The 21,661-nt window shown below is 44.8% G+C and overlaps 1 protein-coding gene across 1 annotated transcript in view; it reads left to right on the top strand.

The window, feature by feature from the left end:
* The first annotated feature begins 4,555 nt into the window (after positions 1-4,555).
* Positions 4,556-21,661, top strand: part of LOC111158695 (A-kinase anchoring protein 12) — a 101,361-nt gene continuing 84,255 nt past the window's right edge. Inside the window, exon 1 of the mRNA XM_022520903.1 lies at positions 4,556-4,717. Within this exon, the coding sequence (XP_022376611.1) occupies positions 4,556-4,717 (162 nt within the window). The remainder of the gene's footprint in view (positions 4,718-21,661) is intronic.

Here is a 21,661-nt window from a genome sequence, read left to right as displayed (position 1 = left end):
TATATTATATATATATGATATATATATATATATATATATATATATATCACCCCGCCATCTTTTTTGCTACTTTAGTGTAATCTTGTAATCTTAGATTTGGGCCAGAAGGCAATCTTAAATCTTAGTGAATGAAACTGATAGAGCTGGCTTTATAGTTAATCCAAAGAAATAGATTTCTTGAAATTTAGAAATTTAGCATTTGCCTGTATTTATGATGTAGGTCTACAGGTGGTTGACCTTTGATCTTCATCTGTACATTGAACTTTTTCTGTAGCTCCTGTATGAATGAATGTTGATTAGTAAGTCATGAATAAAGTAAAATTGTTAATTCTTAGGTTTTTCTGGTTTACAGTTAGTAAATGCAAGAGAGGAGTGGAGGAATTGGGTTCTTAGGTGATTTAGATATCTTGAAGTAAGTAATTAGCTCAGAAAAAAAGTAGGCTTCTTATTTAGAGAATACAATGAAGTTATACGTGATAGTTTCAAGGTTGGAGAGTTTCCGTGTTCTAAGTGAAATTGCCTGAAGGCTTTGCAGCTAGAGAATGAATCTGTGGGGGTAGAGTTAAGGGTTGGTTTTAAATTGTTTTAATAATTATAATTATGATTGCCTTTTCAAGGGGCTGTATTAAGGCTGATACAACATGTTTCACAGTTGTGAATTCATTTAAAACATAGTCGAAGAGGTTTTGGTGTGTGCGCAAGATGCCTAGTTAGGACTTTAACTTTTATTGGTAAATCTCGTGTGACCCGTCTTTCTGGAGAAGTTAGACACGAAGCATACAAGTTCAGCCTGCTGTACCGGCCATGTGTATTTGTTTTTGAGAAATTTCAAGCTGTTTTTATGAGAGTATCAACTCTCACAGAGAAACGACTCTACCACCAGCTGCCCCATGGGAGAGGATGTGTGGGACACCTGTGTCCTGCTGTTTGGGAGAGAAGGGGCTGCTGGCGAGAAATTGGGGTAACCGACAGCCCGGGACTGAGAAGTGGAAAACTGAGAACAGCTGCCTTCTCTCTATCGCTGACACTAATCCAAGCAATTCTAAAGGTGTCTCCAAAACCCTAGAAAAGCAAACCTTGGTGACTTGATTTAGAATCTTGGCACCGAATGGGCACTCGATAAACAGCTTTTGAAAAAGAAATGAATCAGGCACCTGGTTGGCTCAGTGGGTAGAGCACGTGAGTCTTGATCTCGGGGTTGTGTTTGAGTCCCACGTTGGGTGTAGAGATTGCTTAAAACAATGAGATCTTAGGGAAAAAATGGATGAATGAAAGAAATGAATGTAGTGTTCTGAATAGCATATGTCCTATTATATTGAATGTTCTAAGTGGTATATCCAAAAGGTTGGGACATGGCATTGCTGGGGATAATAAGTAGTACAACTACTCTTCTTAATAAAAATAACTTAACAGAGAGTAGCTCCCCAGTTTACAAGTAAGATGGAAAAGGATTCTTTAGGCAGTCCAGAAACCAAAGGTGCTTGTGTGAATCTACAAAAAAGCCTGTCATTCTTTTTTTTTTTTTTTTAAGATTTTATTTATTTATTTATTTGACACAGAGAGAGAGAGAGAGAGAGAGAGCGCAAGCACACAGGCCGGGGAGCTACAGGCAGAGGGAGAGGGAGAAGCAGGCTCCCCGCTGGGCAAGGAGCCTGATTCAGGGCTTGATCCCAGGACCCCGAGATTATGACCTGAATGGAAGGCAGACGCTTAACCGACTGAGCGCCCCGGGTGCCCCAAGAGCCTCTTCTTCTTCTTCTTTTTAAAGATTCTTCTTTTTTAATTTATTTATTCGACAGAAAGAGATCACAAGTAGGCAGAGAGGCAGGCAGAGATGGGGGGGAAGCAGGCTCCCTGCCGAGCAGAGAACCTGAGGTGAGGGTCAATCCCAGGACCCTGAGATCATGACCCAAGCCAAAGGCAGAGGCTTCACCCACTGAGCCACCCAGGCGCCCCGGCCTATGATTCTTAATATGATAATCGGGGAGCTGTTTCAGACAGATGAGGGATGACTAGAAATTGTGTATTTCTTAAAATAGGATTTCGCTGGAGCACCTGTCTGGCTTAGTTGGTGGAGCATGTGACTCTTTGATGTCAGGGTTGTGAGTTCGAGCTCCACAGTAGGTGTGGTGATTACATAAAAATAAAATCTTAGGGCACCTGGGTAGCCTAGTCAGTTAAGCAGCTGTGTTGGCTAAGGTCTGGGATAGAGTCCCGCATCGGGCTTGAATGGAGAGCCTACTTCTTCCTCTCCCTCTGCCTGCTTCTCTGCCTACTTGTGCTGTCTATCTTTCTGTCAAATAAATAAATAAAATCTTTAAATAAATAAACTAAATAAAAATAAAATCTCCAAAAAAAAGGATTTTGCTTTAAAAAAAATCAGAATATGAGCATTTTCATGGCCTGAAAAATAAACACAAAGCAAGCAGTTGCTAATCTAGGCTGATGATGTGGCTTGTGTAGTGTTGGCTTGAAATCCTTGACCTTGTAATATTTCTCTGAAAATTTGAAAGGTGATATGAAAAGCTTTGTTAAGAATTTCCCAAGAACTGAGTAATTATAATCTCACAGAATGGGACATTTTGATAGTGTTTGTACTACATATTGATACATTTTCATATGTGCTGACCTTAGTCATTCTGAGATAGGCTTTAATAGCATTTTTAACCCTCATGTGAGGCCTAAATGCCACTTTTTTACAGATATTCCTCAGAAGAGAGAACACACTGGAAGCTTCCTACAGAAGGGGAGTAAGGTGTTGAACAGAGACTCAGTGTAGGAAGAATCCTTGCTCTTTTCTGCCTACCAGCTGTGAAATCTTGAGCACCTGATTTAATGTCTCTGGGCCTACTTTCCTCCACTCCATTGGTAAAATGAGAATCCTAGGCTCTACCTCATAGAGTTGGTGTAAGGACTAAATATGATGAGATATGCAAAGTGCTTTTAACAGCGCCTGGCACATACATAGTAAGTACTGGGATGTTTCCCAAGTAGTAAACAATTTAAGTTGAAATGGATGAAATGCTTAAAAATGATGAAAACCAGCCATTTGGCGTAATACTGCTTAAGAAGCAATATATTCTAGAGAAAGTGGCCTTCATGTGCTTCTTCAAATAAAAATGCTAAATGTAGAAATATTTTATGCTGGATAACCATATGCCATATGCCATTATACTACAAGCCACAGTTAATCAGGCACAAAATATTCTACTACTGAACTAACCGCTTGCGTCAATTCTGTACTAACTTGTAGGAAATCTGAGCAGGGGATATTTCTCTGGTATCCGGGGTCGATATTCCAAGTGTCTTCATTCTTCCAACTATTTGTGAAATTTAAGGCAATTTTTTGCCACTGAAAACTGGGGATAATTTTTCTTTTGGCCCCACCACCTTCATGCCTGCGTGCCAAGTAATCCAGCTGAAAATTTGATTTCGTTCAAATAATTGTTGGCTGCCTTGTGTATTCATGGAACAAGTATTCAGGAGCATGAAGGGTAGGAAGGCGAGCCCCTTAGGCTGATCCCCTGGAAGCCTGTATCTGTGGAGAATTACTGATGGTCCGTGGACAGATCTATGTCGTCATGTCTCAGCATGGCGCGAGGGAGAAGTGGCCTGGACCTCCAGCATCACGCCCTCGAAGGAGGACAGGCCCATTTCCAGTCACAGCCTCACTCCCCTGAATTCCCCAGGGAAGGAGGGCAGCCCGTGTCGCTGATGGCATCGCCTGACATCACTGGTTCCGGATGATAGGCGAGCGTGGGGCCGCCTGGCCCACCTCATCCGTGGCCTGACTGCATTAACCTCTCGGTTCCCAGCTCCTGCCACGCGAGGTGTCCTAATATGGTCAGACTCCGCAAAGCCAAGGAGCGCTCGCCTTTCTCCTGCTCTTGGGGAGGAGGCAGGGACCAGCCTTCGGAGGCTCACCCAGGCTGAAGGAAAGCAGTTGGGGATTTGGGTTCGCTTGCTGGGCGGATGGAAAGTGTGCTGCCGCAGACGCTCTGCCTTGGGTTATCAATCATTTAATAAACCTCAGCAAATCCAATCTCCCCAGGGGCCTTCTGCCCTCCTCTCCCCTTCTGCAACCCTGGGTCGTCCCCCCCCTCACGCCCCAAGCTCGTGTCCCAATTTAGGAATGGGAAGCGCCCGGGGGTCGGGGTGGGCGGGAAGCGCCCGGGGGTCGGGGTGGGCGGGCCGCCTGGACCCTGGCTGGAGGCTGGGGCTGCGCCTCTGGTCCTACAGCCTGGGAGGAGATGCTGCTGCAAGGCGTGTCTGGGGCTGGGCTCATGTGATGAAGCGAGGGAAAAACAAGGGGGAGGAGGAGGAGGAGGCAGAGAGGTGGCTTTTTTTTCTTTTTTTTTTTTTTTTTTCTTTTAAGGAGTTTGCCGCGAGCGCGTCTCGTTCATTCGCAGTCTGGGCGCGTTCGGAGTCGGACCGCGGGAGCGGAAGGCGTTCTTGGGACCCCGCGGGCGCACGGCTTCTCGCTCTTCTCCACGTTCCTGCCGTTTGGGGGAAGGTGTAGCCGGGCAGCGGGGCGCGGGAGAACCGCCGAAGAGCCATGGGTGCCGGGAGCTCCACGGAGCAGCGGAACCCGGAGCAGCCGGAGGCGGGGAGCGCGACGCCGGCCGAGCCCGAGCCCAGCGGCGGCGGCCTTGCGGCGGAGGCGGCGCCCAGCGCGCCGGGAGATCCGGCCATCGCTGCCGCCGACCGCGCCACCAAGGTACGGGCGGGCCGGGCCACCTGCCCCGGGGACGGGGGTGGGGGAGGGTGGTCTCCCTGGTTTCCGCCTGCGAGAACTTCCCGGCCCGTCCAGCCCATCTGCAAACTCGGGAGCACGCACCCCTCTTTCTAGCTTTCCAGGGTCTCATGTGTCGGGGCGGGACCAGAGCAGCTGCGAGCGCGGCGGGCTTGCATCTTTGTCGTGGGTCTCCGGGGGAGGCGACTGCGCCATCCGCAGTAATAAAATCCGCCCCCCGCCCCCTGCTAACTGAGCCTTTCTCCTCACTCTTCCGGTGGGAGCGACCCAGCCCTGAGATGCCCGAGATGCCCGGGCTGCGCGGGGGAGTCCGGGGGTGGGGTGGGGTGGGAAGTGACCCATCCGCCGAGGGTCCTGAGCCCCCCGCCCCTCTTTCTTCCTCCCGGATTCGGAAAGTCAGCTTTTGGGCCAGGACCCGTGTCGCAGCAGCGTGGCGAGGCCGCCACCCGTGGGTTCCCCGCCGCGTCTGGTCTTTGGCACCAGCTGTGCCTGGAGAGAGCGGGTTTGGTACCCAGCCCTGCTGCGGCAGCGGCTCGAGCCGACACCGCCTTCCGATGCAGAGAAAGCCTGGGGTGTAGCTCGCTCCGAGCCAAAGAAAACCTGGGTAGACGCTGCCCTTCGAAAAGGAATGACAGGTTCCGTCAACAAGGCAGGGTCCTCCTTTTCGCTCCGTTCATTGCCTGTGGACTCAAGGGGTAAACATACCCGGGAATAGTTAGAAGTTCTCCAAGGATGCGGTCAGAGGCTTCAGCGAGGATTGCTTGCGCTCCTGTGTCTATGGAGACAGTGCTGAGCCTCCTAGAAATTTTGTATTTTATAGTCTTGAGTCTTTCAAGGCTGAAATATTTACTCTTGGCCACTTACAGCCGCCAAGACTGGGACTTGTTTGGATCGTTGCATTCTAGATCTATTTTTCCAGCACGTGTTTTCATTAGCAAGGCGTCACCTAATCTGTTTTGCCATATCCTTGTAGGAAGATGGAGGATAACTTAATCATACTTCATATATTTTTTTTCAAAAACCCCGTGTTTTACTTGGGTTGGGAAGGTGGTGGGTAACTTAATACGTATTTTTTAAAGCCCTGTGTTTTACGTGGGTTTACAACCTGTGTTTTATCTGAGGATAAAGAATGTGAGGAACTTCAGATGTTTACAGTGTGAAAAACATCCCCTCCCCCACCAGAATCTGGGTAAATTTCACAGAACTGTGACCTCATTGCTGTGCCCTCTTTAGCTGCCCTAGTCTAGTTTGGGCTGAGAGACTGCTCTTAATTAGATTCCTTCTAGTCTTTAACTAATAACTACTTGTAAAACCCATGGTCCCTAGAGCTGTAGATGCTACTTGAGTACAGACTGCTAGTAAGCTAATTTTCTAAGACAGGGGCTAAGCTTTGGGCATAAGTCAGGTGCAGTCTTATTGAGGTCTAAGTCACATTTTAATACGTAACTGCACATCACCTTTTGATGCCAACTACTGCCCAAGGGGCCACATAACCCTGTATTTAGAATCCAGTAGTGAAAGTAGTTTTAAGGTGTAATTGACAAAAGCTTACGATTGGGCACAGTTTTTTTTGTTTTTTTTTTACTGGTTTTTACTACTTCAGGTCTTCTTAACAATTCATGCTGGACTAGGATGTTTAATTTCTTCCTGGTAAACTTGAATTTGTCCCTTTAAAAATACTCCTTCCATTCTCTTTTTGTCCTTCTTCCATAACCTTGTCCTCCTCCTTTTCTAGTTGCCACCATCTTAAAGCAGCCAAGCATCCTCCTTTATAAAAAAAATTGTCTTAAATAACATCTAGAATATCATGAGCTTTTTGGCACACTGCCCAGTTATCAATTTGGAGACAAATCAATACACTTACATGTATCCTTGGAAAATGGTGTCGTTTTTCATTTCAGCTAGCAAAATTTATTACACAGGTTTTCAAAAGTCCTTTTAAAAAGAACTCCCTAATTAAGAATGACTCAGCATACAGCTCTTACCTCTCCTGTTCACCCTGTGAAACTCCAGTTGCTGAGCTCTGAGTAATCCCATCTGCCTTTCCAGGCTCCTGTAGCACCGCAGGTCCTTCCCAGCAGTTTGTGGCACATTTGTGAGGTTAGCGACTGGACTGTTGTCCTGGTCCTGGAAGCTCCGTGAGGGCAGGGACCGTGTCTGTGTTTGCGCAAGTGTTCCCCCACAGGTGGCATGCTGCCTGGTTTTGATTGCACGCTGTCAAGTTGGGGAATATCTTGGGCCATCGACTTTGTCTCCAGTTTGACCTTTAACCGCGTCATTGTCGTGGTCTGCCTCAGGTATCAGATAGTGACTACACCAGATGGGTCTGGTTGTTAATAGACCAAGTGACTATTTTGGCAGTAAACTCTGGGGGGGCTCTCCAGAAATACAGTGGCTTGTTCGCCTTGCAGTTTTAAATTGTCTTCGTGTCGAATAGACACAACAGTATAAATTGCAGGTGGCTCAAATGAGACCACTTCATACATTGCATTAGTTAGGATTTGCATCTTGAGCTTTCTTGAGTGCGCATGTGGACATTTGGGGGGTTATACTGACGCACGCCCCCCCCCAGTGCTGATCACTAATGAATTAAAAGCTATCAACATTTTTTCTATCTAAATGATGTTTATATCAGATGCCTGCGGCTTATTCAATAATCAGTTTACTTTCTCTCTCTCTCTCTCTCTCTCTACCCGTCCTTTACTGAGTTAAGTACTCAGACCTCAGACGACATTACGCTAATTGAGTATCACTTCTATCAGATCATATGGAATGTAAGAAAAAAGACCTTCATTATTGAAGCCTAACATTTAGGGGCACTGAGGCACAAGTCCTGGCTTTATTTGGTATATTTCTATAAAATGGAAGGGACCTTTTCTTCCAGTCAATTCTTTACGATCTTACACATGTAAATTCTGGGGGACAATGGTATTGATTATTTGCTAGGTTGAATTTTGAGACTTGGAGGCTTTGGCCCCTGCGGGGACAGGAATTATTAGACTACGCAAATGCAAGTGGTAAATAAAGCCTCTCACTTATTCCCCATCATGCGGTTTTAAAAGTCTGTCTTTGAAAGAGTATTAGGTGTCAGAGAGGGTGGAATGACCCATGACAAGCTCACAGAGAGTCTGGCAAACTGGATTTCTCTCTTTCCCTTTTTTTTTTTTTTAAAGATTTTATTTATTTATTTGACAGAGACACAGTGAGAGAGGGAACACAAGCAGGGGGAGTGGGGGAGGGAGAAGCAGGTTTCCTGCCGAACAGGGAGCCCGCTGTGGGGCTCGATCCCAGGACCCTGAGATCATGACCTGGGCTGAAGGCAGACGCTTAATGACAGAGCCACCCAGGTGCCCCCAAACCTTGATTTCTTAAGCCAGGTTCCACATTCAGACTGGACAGTCAAAATTCTCTGAATTATCCTTTTTGTATTTTTTGCTCAATCTGTGACTGAAAACGGAGCAGTGGTCAGTTGTAATCTTCAGGCCAATGTCCTTGGCAGGTGGGGAGATGGGGACTCATTTCTGTCCTTCTGTTTATGGTTCCATTTGGTCACAAAAGCTGGGAATCACCAAGGAACATAAACATGTACTCGAATGGAAGAATCCATCATCCGATTGGTGGAGTTAAGGATCTTTGCCCTTCATGCGCTAAAACAGACAGTTGAGTTGACCAGCTCCATTTCGTAATTCTTCCCAGCCTGAGGTGGGATGCTTTCTCCCGCTTCTGTTTACAAACGGGGAATGGAGGACGGAGGTGACCTTACTGTGATTATGGATCAGTTTTACAATAAAAGGGCCAGGATTTAGGGTTTGGAGAGAATTACACGTTTGTTAACAGTGGTGTGTTGTGTGTGTGGCTGCCTGTTTTCCTATGGAGTCCCTCCAGATTACAAGAGGTGCTACTTCCTGAGTAGAACAGACTCCAGACATTGGAGACGTCGGGGTGAGGATGGTCATTTAGCCTTTGGGGATTGCATAGGTTAGTGAATGTGTGTGAGATCACTGGAGATTTCCCCCTGCAATACTGTTGGGATGAGCCCGCCTCACACATGCATCCTTTTGGATACACTTTAGGTTGGCTAATCTCTGCCTCGATCACTTGAAAGCAATTAGAATAAGGATCGTTCTAATTTGGTATTTTATAGGATAATCAATAAAACAGAAATAACATGTTTTGCTTTAAAAAGGCATTATGAGGGCGCCTGGATGGCTCAGTGGGTTAAAGCCTCTGCCTTCGGCTCAGGTCTTGATACCAGGGTCCTGGGATCGAGCCCCGCATCGAGCTCTCTGCTCATCGGGGAGCCTGCTTCCACCTCTCTCTCAGTCTGCCTCTCTGCCTACTTGGTGATCTCTCTCTCTCTGTCGAATAAATAAAATTTTAAAAAAACCTAAAAAAAAATAAAAAGGCATTATGAAATTATTTCTTTGTGTCCATCAGCTTTAACGCATTAAGTATTACAGAATACCACCGAAAGGGAAATCAAGCTAAATGGTGCTCTTCTCCTTAGCCTCTGTTCTCTCTGCTATAGTCTACTCATGAACTGAGAAATTAGAATTCATAGCACCGAGAAAAAGATAATCAGTACTTTTATCTCATGAAAAAAAAAAAAGCCAAAGATCATTGAGCCCAATTCTTTGCCCTCTTATAACCTGAAAAAAATATAACTTACGATGTTTCATTTTAAAATAATGGAAAAATACAAAAAAGCTGTGTTTGGGCGAAGCACTGTATATTATAAATGTGAACTTTAAATTTTCAAGGGGCGCCTGGGTGTGTCAGTCAGTTGAGCATTTGCCTTCGGCTCAAGTCATGATCCCAGAGTGCTGGGAGCCTGCTTGTCTCCCTCAGCTTGTGCTCTCTCTCCTCTCTCAAATAAAATCTTTTAAAAATGTATAAACTTTCAAAATCTGTCATTAAAATTGACCTTTCTGCTTAGATTTTGGAGGGTATTCTTGCAAATTAGCACCTTAGAGATTCTAAGTGTTGGGTTTTGTATGATCATCCTCTTGTTTCCTACTTGTTAGTACATCTAATAAAAGGATTTAGGGGAAGAGGTTAAGAATCTAATAATTTCAGTGATACATCCCTCTGTTATTTCTTAACCTTGAATAATTAAGTTATTGAAAACTGACTATAATCTGACTTTCTTGAATCATCATCTTCATAAGATCAGAAGTTCTTGTTTATTGTTGAAATTTTTGCTTAAAAGCATTGCATAATAGGATTTATTTAATGTTTATTTTAATTTCTTTTTAAGATTTTTTTTTAAAATTAAGTAATCTCTGTATCCAGTGTGGGGCTCAAACTCAAAAGCCTACAATCAAAAGAGTCACATGCATTCTGGACTGAGCCAGCTGGGTGCCCTTAATATTTTATTTTTCTAAAAATGTTAATGTTGAGGACTTTGATGTGTAGAGTATGATAAAAAATAAGTCTTCTATTACCTCTCTATCCCCAGGCATTCACTGTGGATAGTTTGAAGCCAATGTTGGTGGTCTCTTGCATGTACTTTCCAAACTCGATGCATGTACCCATATATAAACAAAAGCCCCAATTTTTAAAAATGTAATCTGCACCATGTGGGGCTCGAACTAGTGGCGTGCTCTACGGAGCCAACCCAGTGCCACGCCCCATGTTTTTCCTTTAACAAATAAAATCATTATCACGCATGTTCTGCTATTTTAGGTTTGGAATATCTTTTCATATCAGGACATAAAGACTTGCCACTGTTTTTATTAATGACTGCATATGTTTTCCCTTTATGGGTTGTAGTGCAGTAAACGTTTAACCAATCCCCGTGTTTAACCAATCCCCGTGTGTTTACATGACATTTTCCTGGTCTTTCACGGTATTGAAGTAGCACAGGGACTGTCTGAGCTCAGATATCTTTGTATGTGTGCAGATAGATCTCTGGGGTAGATTTCTGCAAGTGGAATTGCTTGCTCAAAGCATTTATATGCGTTTAAAGATAAAAAAAATTTGGGGGCACATGGGTGGCTCAGTGGGTTAAATCTAAATCCTCTGCCTTCGGCTCAGGTCATGATCTCAGGGTCCTGGGATGGAGCCCGGCATCAGGTTCTCTGCTCAGCGGGGCGCCTGCTTCCTCCTCTCGCTAACTGCTTCTCTGCCTACTTGTGATCTCTGTCTGTCAAATAAATAAAATAAAATCTTTAAAAAAAAAAAAGATTCATAACAGGGAAAAAAAGCAAGTTGAAGAGTAAAAAGGTGGCTCAGGTACCGCTTGTATTTACTCATTCCTTCCCAGATTCATAAACAGACTTAATTTTATTTGCTTGGGCAATGACCTACTTCTTTAGCAATGAGTTTTCAAGTTTCTCCTCTGGGAACAATCTAAAATCATCCAGTTGCCAGAAATTTCTTCATACTTCTGGTCCATGAAATGTTGGAACCTGGGACCAGGACCGGGACCGGGAGCGGGACCGGGACTGGGACCAGCAGAATTCCACTCCTGGGAAAACAATAGGTTAACGCCCGCCCACCCACCCATGGGTTCCAGTCCCCTTACGACAAACTACAGGCTGGGTCTGTTAGCTGGAATAAATGTGCTTTCCCAGAAAAAAGGAGGCACTCAAAGCACAGAGACGACAAGATAATTCTCAGACCATGATAGGCTTCTTTCTCTCCCTCTTTTGATTGATTATTTATTTATTTATTGTTGTGTGTATGTGTGAGAGAGAGAGCACGAGCAAGCAGGCACGAGTGGTGGGGAGTGGTAGAGGGAGACGCAGACTCTCCGCTGAGCAGGGAGCCCGATGGGGGACTGGATCCTAGGACCCTGGGATCACGACCTGACCTGAGCCAAAGGCTGACGCTTAACCGACTGAACCACCCAGACGCCCAGTCTTCTCTTAACACAAGTATCCTATAAGTTCAAAGGTTTTTGTCCTCCTCGCAGCTTGTCTGTGATGTTTAAAAAAAAGTAAGGTGGGGGTGGGGGTTTCATTCTGCCCAACCTTAATCCCAGTTTCAGTAAAATGTCAGTTTTATCTTTGATTTGTAAATGAGGGAAGCTAAAACTTGGGAAGGCAAGATTACCGCCACTCATGGACGGATCAGGTGCAGACATTGCAAACCTGGCTGTCCAGTGGAATCGTCTGGAAGCTCGTCGAAGACACCGTCCCCGATGGCGCTGAGTCAGAATCGCGGCAATGGAAGGAGCCCATGTTCTGTAGCCGCAGAGCTTGTCGGTGTGCCGATTTGCCTGGCGTGGCTGCCATTGCCTTAAGGGAGGGGTACAGGATGTAGGAGGTGACAGAGGGCCAGGGAGAGGGGCTCCAGGCTGGGATGACAGCAAAGGTTGACCGTGGTTGGAGCCTGTGTGCATGGGAGGGAGAGTTTCAGAAGATGCAGGAAGAACAGGTGCTCCCCACCGCCCGTTTTCCAGAAAAAAATCAAGGGAAATACTTCCTCCTACGTAATTTCTTTTTTTCTTTTTTTTTTTTTTTTTTTTAAGATTTTATTTATTTATTTGTCAGAGAGAGAGAGCGAGAGCGAGCACAGGCAGACAGAGTGGCAGGCAGAGTCAGAGGAAGAAGCAGGCTCCCTGCCGAGCAAGGAGCCCGATGTGGGACTCGATCCCAGGACGCTGGGATCATGACCTGAGCCGAAGGCAGCTGCTTAACCAACTGAGCCACCCAGGCGTCCCCCTCCTACGTAATTTCATCCTTTTATTCTGCATTGAAAACGAGTGTGCCGCCAGTAGAGGCTTCTTTACATGGAATGTGAGATTCAGGATAAATAGATACTGAATTCCATGCGATTATGCTTTCTGAGCCGGAAGGAGCTACTTGTCAGTGTTCATTTCCACCTGATGCCTCTTAAACCTCTTCCCTCATTTCTCTCAATTTACAACTTCTGCAGAGCTGGGGAAGGAGTGAGTTCATCCCTGAGGAGGGCTCAGTGGGATGGTAGTCCGCTGGTCCAAAAATCCTTGAAGAAATACTAAAGCCCAGCTAAGTCGTTGAAGATCAGGATAGGGTTCTGGCTTTGTCCATTATGTATTTACTAGTCAGTCTGGATTGCATAAAGATTTTTTTTTTTTAAGATTTTCTTTATTTGAGAAAGGGCACAAGCAGGGTAAAGCAGCAGAGGGAGAAGCAGACTCCCCGCTGAGCAGGAAGCCGGACGTGGGGCTTGATCCAGAGACTCGGGGATCATGACCTGAGCTGAAGGCAGAGGCTTAACCTTAACACTGAGCCACCCAGGCACCCTGACGTTTCTTTACCAGCTGCTCTCCTGCAGGCACCATGCCAGGACATGGGGCTACAGAGTGAGCGCCAAGAGCTCAGGACTAAGAAAGTCACAAGCTTTCCTTTCCAGAGTTAGCTCCTGACTCTGCTAGAAATGAATTGTTCTATGTCTGGAGGGAGAGATCGGAATTCATTTTCCATGCTGGTTACCTACTCTTTCCAGTAGTATTGAGTCAGTAAGTCCCCCTGTTTAAAACTCGTTTTGGCATCTATGTATAAATCTCTTTATTTTTCTTTTTACTTAAAAAAAAGTTCCCTGCAGTGTTTGTATAGTAAATTAAAAGCATTAAGGGAGTGGCTCAAATGTCATCAGTTGTAATAGCTAGCCTGTGGTTTAAAATACTTTTCTGTTCTGCATCTCAGGTGTTAACCTACAGAGAGGCCTCTTTTAGGCAACAGGCTTGAGCAATGGAAACTTGATCAAGGCCAAAGGGCCTGGGGCGACCACCTGGCTGAATTCAGAGGGGCTGTCGACCCACCTTTAGACTACCCATAGGCCCTCACTGACCAGTGGGCTACTTAGATGCAGGCACAGTTACCATAAAAGGGAAAATTCCATACGTGCTGCTACGTGCCCACCTTCTCGCTTTAAATACAGCCTCCATCCCCTGCCTCCTGGCAGACACCCTCTCCTCCGCTCTCCTGCCGGCTGCTCCCTTGCAGCGTGTTCGGTAAACATCTATCTCCTTTGTTCTGCCTTGGGTGAAGCCCGATCCGCTGGCTCCTACCTGATTGTCCCCCCATGCTTGGGGGCCCCCATCCTATCGAGACACCAGAGAGAACACCTTACACTGGTCTGCCACGGCTCCAGATGGTTTATACATCCGTAAATATAAAAAAAAGTAAGCGGGAAACAGATGTTATCTTCTAAACTTAATTTCTCTTGGTATGTATTAACATGCGTTGGAATTGGTCAGGTGTTCCAGGGGCGCCTGGGTGGCTCAGTCGGTTAGGTGTGCCATCTGCTCAGGTTCTGATCCCCCGGGGTCCTGGGATCGAGTCCTGCATTGGGCTCCCTACTCAGCAAGGAGTCTGCTTCTCCCTCCTTTTGCCTGTCTCTGGCTCACACACTCTCTCTCTCAAATAAAATCTAAAGATTTGAATTAATTTGAGAGAGAGGACAGGTAGGAGAGCACAAGTGGTAGGGAGGGAGAAGCAGGCTGCCCACCGAGCAAGGAGCCTGACTCGGGGCTCGATCCCAGAACCCTGGGATCATGACCTGAGCTGAAGGCAGCCATTTAACCCATTGAGCCACCCAGGGGATAAATAGATAAAATCTTTTAAAAAAATAGTCAATTATTCCATAAACACCTGTGGAAGACATTGGTCTAGATGGAGAGAGATTGGAGAGCTGAAGAGAGAACACCACCCAGCATTATCCCGAGTGCCTCATCATCTGGGTGAGGCGATGGAGTCCCTTTGGAACTCAGGATCGTGGGGTGGGGGTGGGGGGTGAGGAGGCCTCAGGACAGGTCACATATCATAGGATAGGTAGCAGGCGATACTGCGGAAGGAACTTCGGGTACTGGCCACGGAGAAGGTGGAAACAAAAGTGATACTAACAGAAAACTAGGTAGAGCAGAAGCCACTGGGTTCAACGGCTGTTGGACCCTCTGCGTTGTCATACGCAGTCACTTGACCCCAGTGTGGCGGGTCCTCCTGAAACCACAGCGCCCCAGGGTTGACCCCGATTTCTTCCATTCCTAGTCAAGGAATCTAGGTAACATGGGGAATGTTTACGTTGACTCTCAAAGAAGACATTTCTTTGTCATTTTTTTCCATCTCCACTGCCTGCCCTCGGGTTTGTTGTTCAGAGGACGAATTACGGTTTGCTATTTTTCACGTCCGAGCATATGATTTCTTACTGAATTGAGCCATTGCAGGCACTGATCTTGTCTGCCGTGAGAATCGGTTTTCTATCGCCACTCCCCTGATACTGACCATTTTTGTTTAAGACCTGCTTTTGTTTTTTGGGTTTTTTTTAAAGACCCATTTCATTGCACCCTTGATAGGTTTCCTTACTCCATACAATACATATTGTTGTGGTGCATAGAACAAGAGTGTTGATGTATTTTATGGTTTCTAATCTTTGTTTACATTTTCAGTGCTGGGTGATAATTTTTCACTAAGTTAGCAAACTGTAGAATGCGTCTTAAGAAACTTTGCTTTGAAGTTATCCTTCATTTGGGTATTTATGTAAAACAGTCTTACTCCATACCCGTAACAAATCACAGGCTGTGCAAAGTTCAGCCTTAGATGTGGTCTGTCTACTTTGAATTTACAGTGTACTAGGACGAGGGAGGGAGAGTGGAGATCGGCTTGTCTACAGGACATTGCTAAGAGTTAGCCAGTCTCTTTATGACAAATTTTTCTTACTTGAGGAGGGACACATTTAACTAATATTTAGACATGAGGGTGTTTTGTTTTTTTTTTAGTTTTTATTTAAATTCCAATTAAGTGAAAATATAGTGTAATATTAATTTCAGGTGTACAGTTCAGTGGTTCAGCACTTAGACACGAGTTTCTGACTCCTGTAGTGTTAATCTAAATATTTAAAGGGAAATTTTTGTTCTTTCGATCTTTTTATATGAAGAAAGTTATTGAAAAGTAGTGGAAAATGTCTCCACTAATGTTTACTAAATCAGTCTTGATTATTACCATCTTTTCTCCAATCCTGACAAAAGTTAGTGTATAAAACTTAAACAAAAAGGAGTTGACAGTCATGGGGGCAATACCCCAGTTGGTTTGGTTTTCTATCTGATGTTTTTCTTTGTAAAACCTTCAAGAGTTTAAGTTAACTTTAAACTCAGTTTGATGGTAGTTTTAGATCTGGCTCTTGTTTACAGTATAGAAAGTTGTTTTGCTTTGATTAAAAGGAAGGTTGGTTATTCTTTTGATACTAATTAAAGACATATTAAGGCTCAAAAGGTTTTTGTCCTCTATGCAGAGTCTGGTGACCAAAGAGGCCCTACAATGTTATCTATATAAAGAAAGATTTCAAGTCACTTCTGGAACTGTGCCTGATAAACAGTCCTCCAGGACACGGAAGAATGCAAAGAATGCTTAAGTATTCAGGGAACTAGGTCATGGTTTAAAGTATTCTATTTGTCAGAGAAAGTTTCTCAAGTCCCTCGGTCCCTCTGTCCCTCGGAAGGAGGGTGCTTTAGTCTTAGGCAAATTAGGTGTCTGAATTCACTTCTCAGCCTCAAGGAGGGCTGGGCTGCAGGGAGCAGATGCCACACTCCCCTGCACTTGGAACACCAAAAAGACAGTTAAGGCTCTAGGTTAGTGACTGGAAAAATCAGAGATGTGGTGTGTGTATATCTGTGTTAATTGCATGATCGCAGACTAAAAATTACTGAGTATATATAGGCAAGTGATAATGGACTGTAAGTACATTTAAGAAGAAGAGGAAAACCAGAGGCTTCCTTTTAAGTGTACTGGGGGTCTTTTTCTTTTCTTTTTAAGATTTTATTTACTTGTCGGGGGAGGGGGAAAAGTAGAGGGAGAAGCTGACACCCCACTGAGCAAGGAGCCCGATGTGGAATTCCCTCCCAATATCCTGGGATCATGACCTGAGCCAAAGGCAGATGCTTAACCAGCTGAGCCCCCCAGGCCTCCCGAGCCGGGGGTCTTTCTTGGCTGCCAATGTTAAGCACTGCAGGGGACCAGCTGAGGTTCTGCTAACTACATGTGACCACAGTGCCCATGGTTTGCTGTGGACTTAAGCTTGTAGAAACCTTAGTTTGCCCTGAATTGTAGCTGAGTGTTGGACAAGAGTCACAGACAGGACAGGTTGTGAAGGTAAGAGAGAGTGTGTATATTCAGGCACCAGGGAAGGTGACCTAGAGGATGGACTGAGTGTCCCCTGAAAATTCATACCCTGACACATTAACACCAAATATGACGGTATTAGAAGACGGGGTCTTTGGGAGGTGATAGATCATGAAGATAGAGCCCTCGGGATACAGGGTTAGTCATCTTGTAAGAAGAGACAGCGGACAGCTTGCTTTCTCCCTACTATGTGTGGATACAATGAGAGCATGGGGGAGAGCTCTCAACCAGGACTCAGATGGACCCACACCTTCATCGGGGACTCCCCCGGCTCCAGAACTGCGAGAAATAGTTCATAGCAGCCTGAACTAAGGTAGAGGAAATAGAATGGATGGTGAATTGTTGAAAAACGGAGATGCTTGAGAGTACGCAAGAAAATGGAGAAATAGTAAAATAATAATAAATATTTAAAAGTGCTGAAAGGAGGCAAGAGGGAACCTTGTCATAATGGGAGAGAGAAAATGGTCTCAGGAAAAGCTGGGCGCCCCAAGTCTGTCTGAACTACAGGACTCCGCAGAATCTTTAATGTGGCGTCTTTAACCAAATGGAATTGGAAAATGCAGGGCTAGAGAAGAGAGCGGAGCTGAAGGAGGGGTTGAAGAGTCTGGAGAGGTAGCTTGTGGCTCTGCTGTGGAGAACGTTGAATTCTAGGTGTGACTTTTCTGAATTTATTGTGATCGGCAGCGTGAAGCCAATAATTAATTGGGATCCAAATCGACATCTGTTAGCATGTAGGCGGGGACTGAAAATAACTTCAGTTTCTAAGCTGAGACTGAGAAAATAATTTTAAAATACTAGGGAAATTTGTTCTTTTTTGGTGGGGGCACCAGAAGGATGGGTTTTCACTTTCATTCATATAAAACTGATTGTATTTTTTATATGGAAGTTTTTAATTAACCACATGTAGAGAGATTCCCCCTCTCCAGTTAAAATGGGAAAATACGGAACATGTCCCAGCTTTTAAATGTACGTTATTTGGGAAATGTCTCAGATTATCCTGAGATGAAATATTTCACGTTTTCATATTCTTATTTAATGGCGTCGAGATTCGTTAGTGTATTTTGGTGGGGGAGGGCAGAGAAGTGGAAAGTTGGTACAACAATAAGGATCATTCAAACTGGGGGGTTGAGGACAGTTTGGATTAATTTCATTGCTAGATAAATCAGATAACTGCATCAGATTGAGATTATATTCAGTCTCGTGAGTCTAATTGTTTATAGACTTAATATTTATAGCACTTAATTGCATGGAGAACTAAACATCCTAGCAGAAGCCATGTTATGCCTTCATACTTTCCTTTAACGGTATTTTCTGGAGCCAAAGACAATTGGACTACTGTGGAGTCAAATGCTGTCAATACTGTGTTCCTCTAACCCTTTCCAGCTCCTGCAATGAATACTGGAGGTATTGTAACTGTATATGAACTTCAACGAAGATCGGGAGGGGGGGGGGTCAGAATAGAGCCTACTTGAATGGGATTGCAAATTCTTCCTCTGGCAAATAAGAGTAAAGAGAAATGTCACCCGTTTGTTGCTTTTTATGGTCATGAAGAAGGAAAAACCCTCAAAGCTTATGATTCCTTTGCTATGAGCTGAGAGCTGGCTTATTTGGGCTTTGGATGAGAAGTTGAGAAAGACACTGATTTTTTTTTTTTTTTTTCTTGAGGCTGATCAAAGCTAATAACTGTATTTGGGATTGTAACTAAGCTAAATTTTAAAGAAAGTTGCCTCTTTTTCCCCCTCTCTCTCTGCCTGCTGCTCTGCCTACTTGCAATCTTTCTCTGTCAAATAAAATCTTTAAAAAAAAAGGGGGGGGTGCCTGGATGGCTCAGTGGTTAAGCCTCTGCCTTCGGCTCAGGTCATGGTCTCAGGGTCCTGGGATGGAGCCCCGCATTGGGCTCTCTGCTCAGCGGGGAGCCTACTTCCCCCTCTCTCCTCTGCCTATCTCTCTGCCTACTTGTGATCTGTCTCTGTCAAATAAATAAATAAAATCTTAAAAAAAAATTGTTTTAAATAAGAAAGCTGCCTCTTAAAACCTAAAAGCCGATGTAGGGCTCTGCATGTAAGATTGTTTTAGGCGGTAGTAAGCAGGAGCGGTTGAATCAAGGCATAAAGTACTGATTCTTGCTTCTTAATATTTGATATTACTATTTATTTTTATTAGATAGAGAGAGAGTGTGTATGAGGTGAGGCAGAGGAAGAGGGAAGAGAGAACCCCAGGCAGGCTCCACACCCAGCGTGGAGCCCAGTGTGGGGCTTGATCTCAAGCTTGACCCGAGATCAGGACCTGAGCAGAGGTCAGTAGTCGGAGCTTAACCGACTGAGCCACCGGGCGCCCCCTGCTGTGTCTGTTTAGCTCTGTGTATACATAGTGTGTTGATTGAAGATACCCCTTTCCTGACCCTTTTCTTCAGTGTAACTTCGGGCTTATTCTCCCACGAGGAACTGATGTCGGTGAAAAAATTGGGCCTGGATGTGAGTTGAGTACTCTCTGCCCATGACCGAGGTCTCCTGACCCATTCCTGCTCCGTGTGTTTCAGTGTTGACTTCAAGGTTGAAACGGGTTTAGAAAATGAAGTGAAGATACGCATAAACCATAAGAGTCAAGTACGTACGGAAATACAAAGGAGTTGCTCTTCTCGGTGGCTGTCAGCTCACTAATAATGTTGGTTGGTTTTGAGTACCCATTGGGCACCAGGCAGTTTTGGGGGCACTTCTATATATTTATTTTACTACTAGCGCACAGCTTAGGTGCAGTAAAGGTATCAACCCTATTTTAAAGTTAAGCCCACAGAGTGAAAATTTAACTAGGAAGTAGAGCTTTTGGTTCACTAGCTCTTGGGTTCCACGCTGGTCCCTGTGGTGTGCTCAGCTCCCAGTCTTCGGGCTGGTGGGTATGGGAGGGACCACTGCAGCCTGAAGTGGGTCTTGGCCAAAGAGCCAAGACCCTCTTTGATGCCAAAGAGATGTCCTTATTATAATTTTTGATATCTCATTATTAACTTCTGGGATGCCAGACAGCACCTGGGATGCCAATGCCCTCTGTTTTTCTAAGTATTTTGAATATATTCCTATATCTGTAAATGGCAGATGATTCATTTTTATTAGCTAACCTCTTATTTCCACAGACCCCACCCTTCTACCCCATCATGGACTGGAAATCGCTAATGCAGGCTGTATGAGCAGTTTGGGTTTGGAGCCAAGTTACATACAACCTAAATAAGAATTGATAGCACTTATTTTTCTTCTTAGATGGAGTGACTTGAATGCCAGGCCCATGTAATCACCCTCCTTTCCCTTCTTGTTTTGCTCTGCCCTCTTGACTTCCCAGTTCATCATCCATCCTACTGTACCCCATTGAACTCCATTTCATGTCAAACACATTTCCTCCCTTTGGACCAAACCCCAGCTGATTTGCCCTCTGTGGTCAAGGCATTGTCCTTGGGCGATTTTGTCTTTTAATACTAAATTATGTCCCACTTTTAGTCTCACGTACACCTCTGTGTAGTATCAGAGAAGTGGACCTCAAAAGAGTAGCATTCCTTCTGTCCCTTTTGTCCGCCTTCCTTCCCGTAGAGGGGGATTCTCTTGATATCCCCCCCCAATCTGGGGAAAGGGGATCCCTGTCTTACTTGTGCTCTGCCTGTCATTTATCCATGTCCAGGCTGCTGTGAGGTTCTGTTGGTTCTATTTCTGCTTCCTCGGATCTTTTCTTTATTCCCCAGTTTTAATGACCCTATGCAGTACAGGCAGAATTCATCTAAACTAGTCTCCTACCTGTGTGCCGCTCCCACTGCTCAGGCCACTGAATGGGTGGGAACCACTGTTGCAAGTTCCTAAGCTGCATTTGCGCAAAGGCAAAAGTGGAAATAAGGTTGATGGAAAAATAGTTTCTAAAAGTTGAAAAAAAACCCCTGCTAATCTTCCTACTTCTAGCCATTTTTTATATATACAACTGCTTTAGAGACAGAGACCATTATAAAGGGGAAGTACCCTGGACCCCTGTAATTGGAGAGGCCCCCTGCTTGTAGTTGTATAAAGCCCTGCAGACTTGCCTTTGCTTCCAGCCACCCACCTATGAGTGAGTCCCTTACTCTTCCTTCCCAAGTTGCGTCTTGAGCATTGAGAGAGAAGACAAAAACCAGTGGTTGAGTAAATGTTTTCTTTTGATCATCTATACATTTTTCTTCCTTTCAGTCCGTGAAAGTGGTAATAAGAGGATGTTCTCTGCATTGCATGTTTAATTTTAAGTGCTTTCCCATGTAGTGTGGTAGCATGGCCTAAGAATTGTCTACATGACTGGGAAGTCAGTGTTCCAACACCTTGGGCATCCTAAATGCAGATGGTGGAAATCTTGATCATGCTTGTATGGAAACACAGTTGTAGTTTGGGCTGTAAATTTATTTCCTTACTGGGTTGGCGTTTATTTGGGGAATTCTGTTTGAATTAGAAATAAGGTCAGTTGACTTAAAGGTTTAGACATTTGATTTATTGGTATTTTAATTTTTAACTAATAGTGTCTGGTATGAATTAACGAACGTTTAGAAAGTCTTTGTTTTCCTTCTCCCCACCTCCAGTAAGAAAATCCCTAAAGCCCCTATGGTTTTTATCACAAAACAGTAGGCTTAGGATGGGAGGGGGTTTTAGTGAAGCCGTTGTGTAGCAGGACTACTTCGCAGGTGAAGTAATGTCAGCAGGTGATTACTGTCTCAAAGGCCATGCTCAGGCTCCCCTTCTTTCTAAAGCCAAAGAGACATTCCACAATGAATGCCTGCCAAGTCCAAGGTTTTGACAAGTTTTCTGGG

This window comes from Enhydra lutris, unplaced genomic scaffold, assembly GCF_002288905.1.
Source record: "Enhydra lutris kenyoni isolate GAN:26980312 unplaced genomic scaffold, ASM228890v2 scaffoldscaffold62, whole genome shotgun sequence".
Classification (NCBI taxonomy): domain Eukaryota; kingdom Metazoa; phylum Chordata; class Mammalia; order Carnivora; family Mustelidae; genus Enhydra; species Enhydra lutris.
Note: the sequence above shows the minus strand (reverse complement) of the source record. Positions and strands in the feature narration are given on the sequence as shown.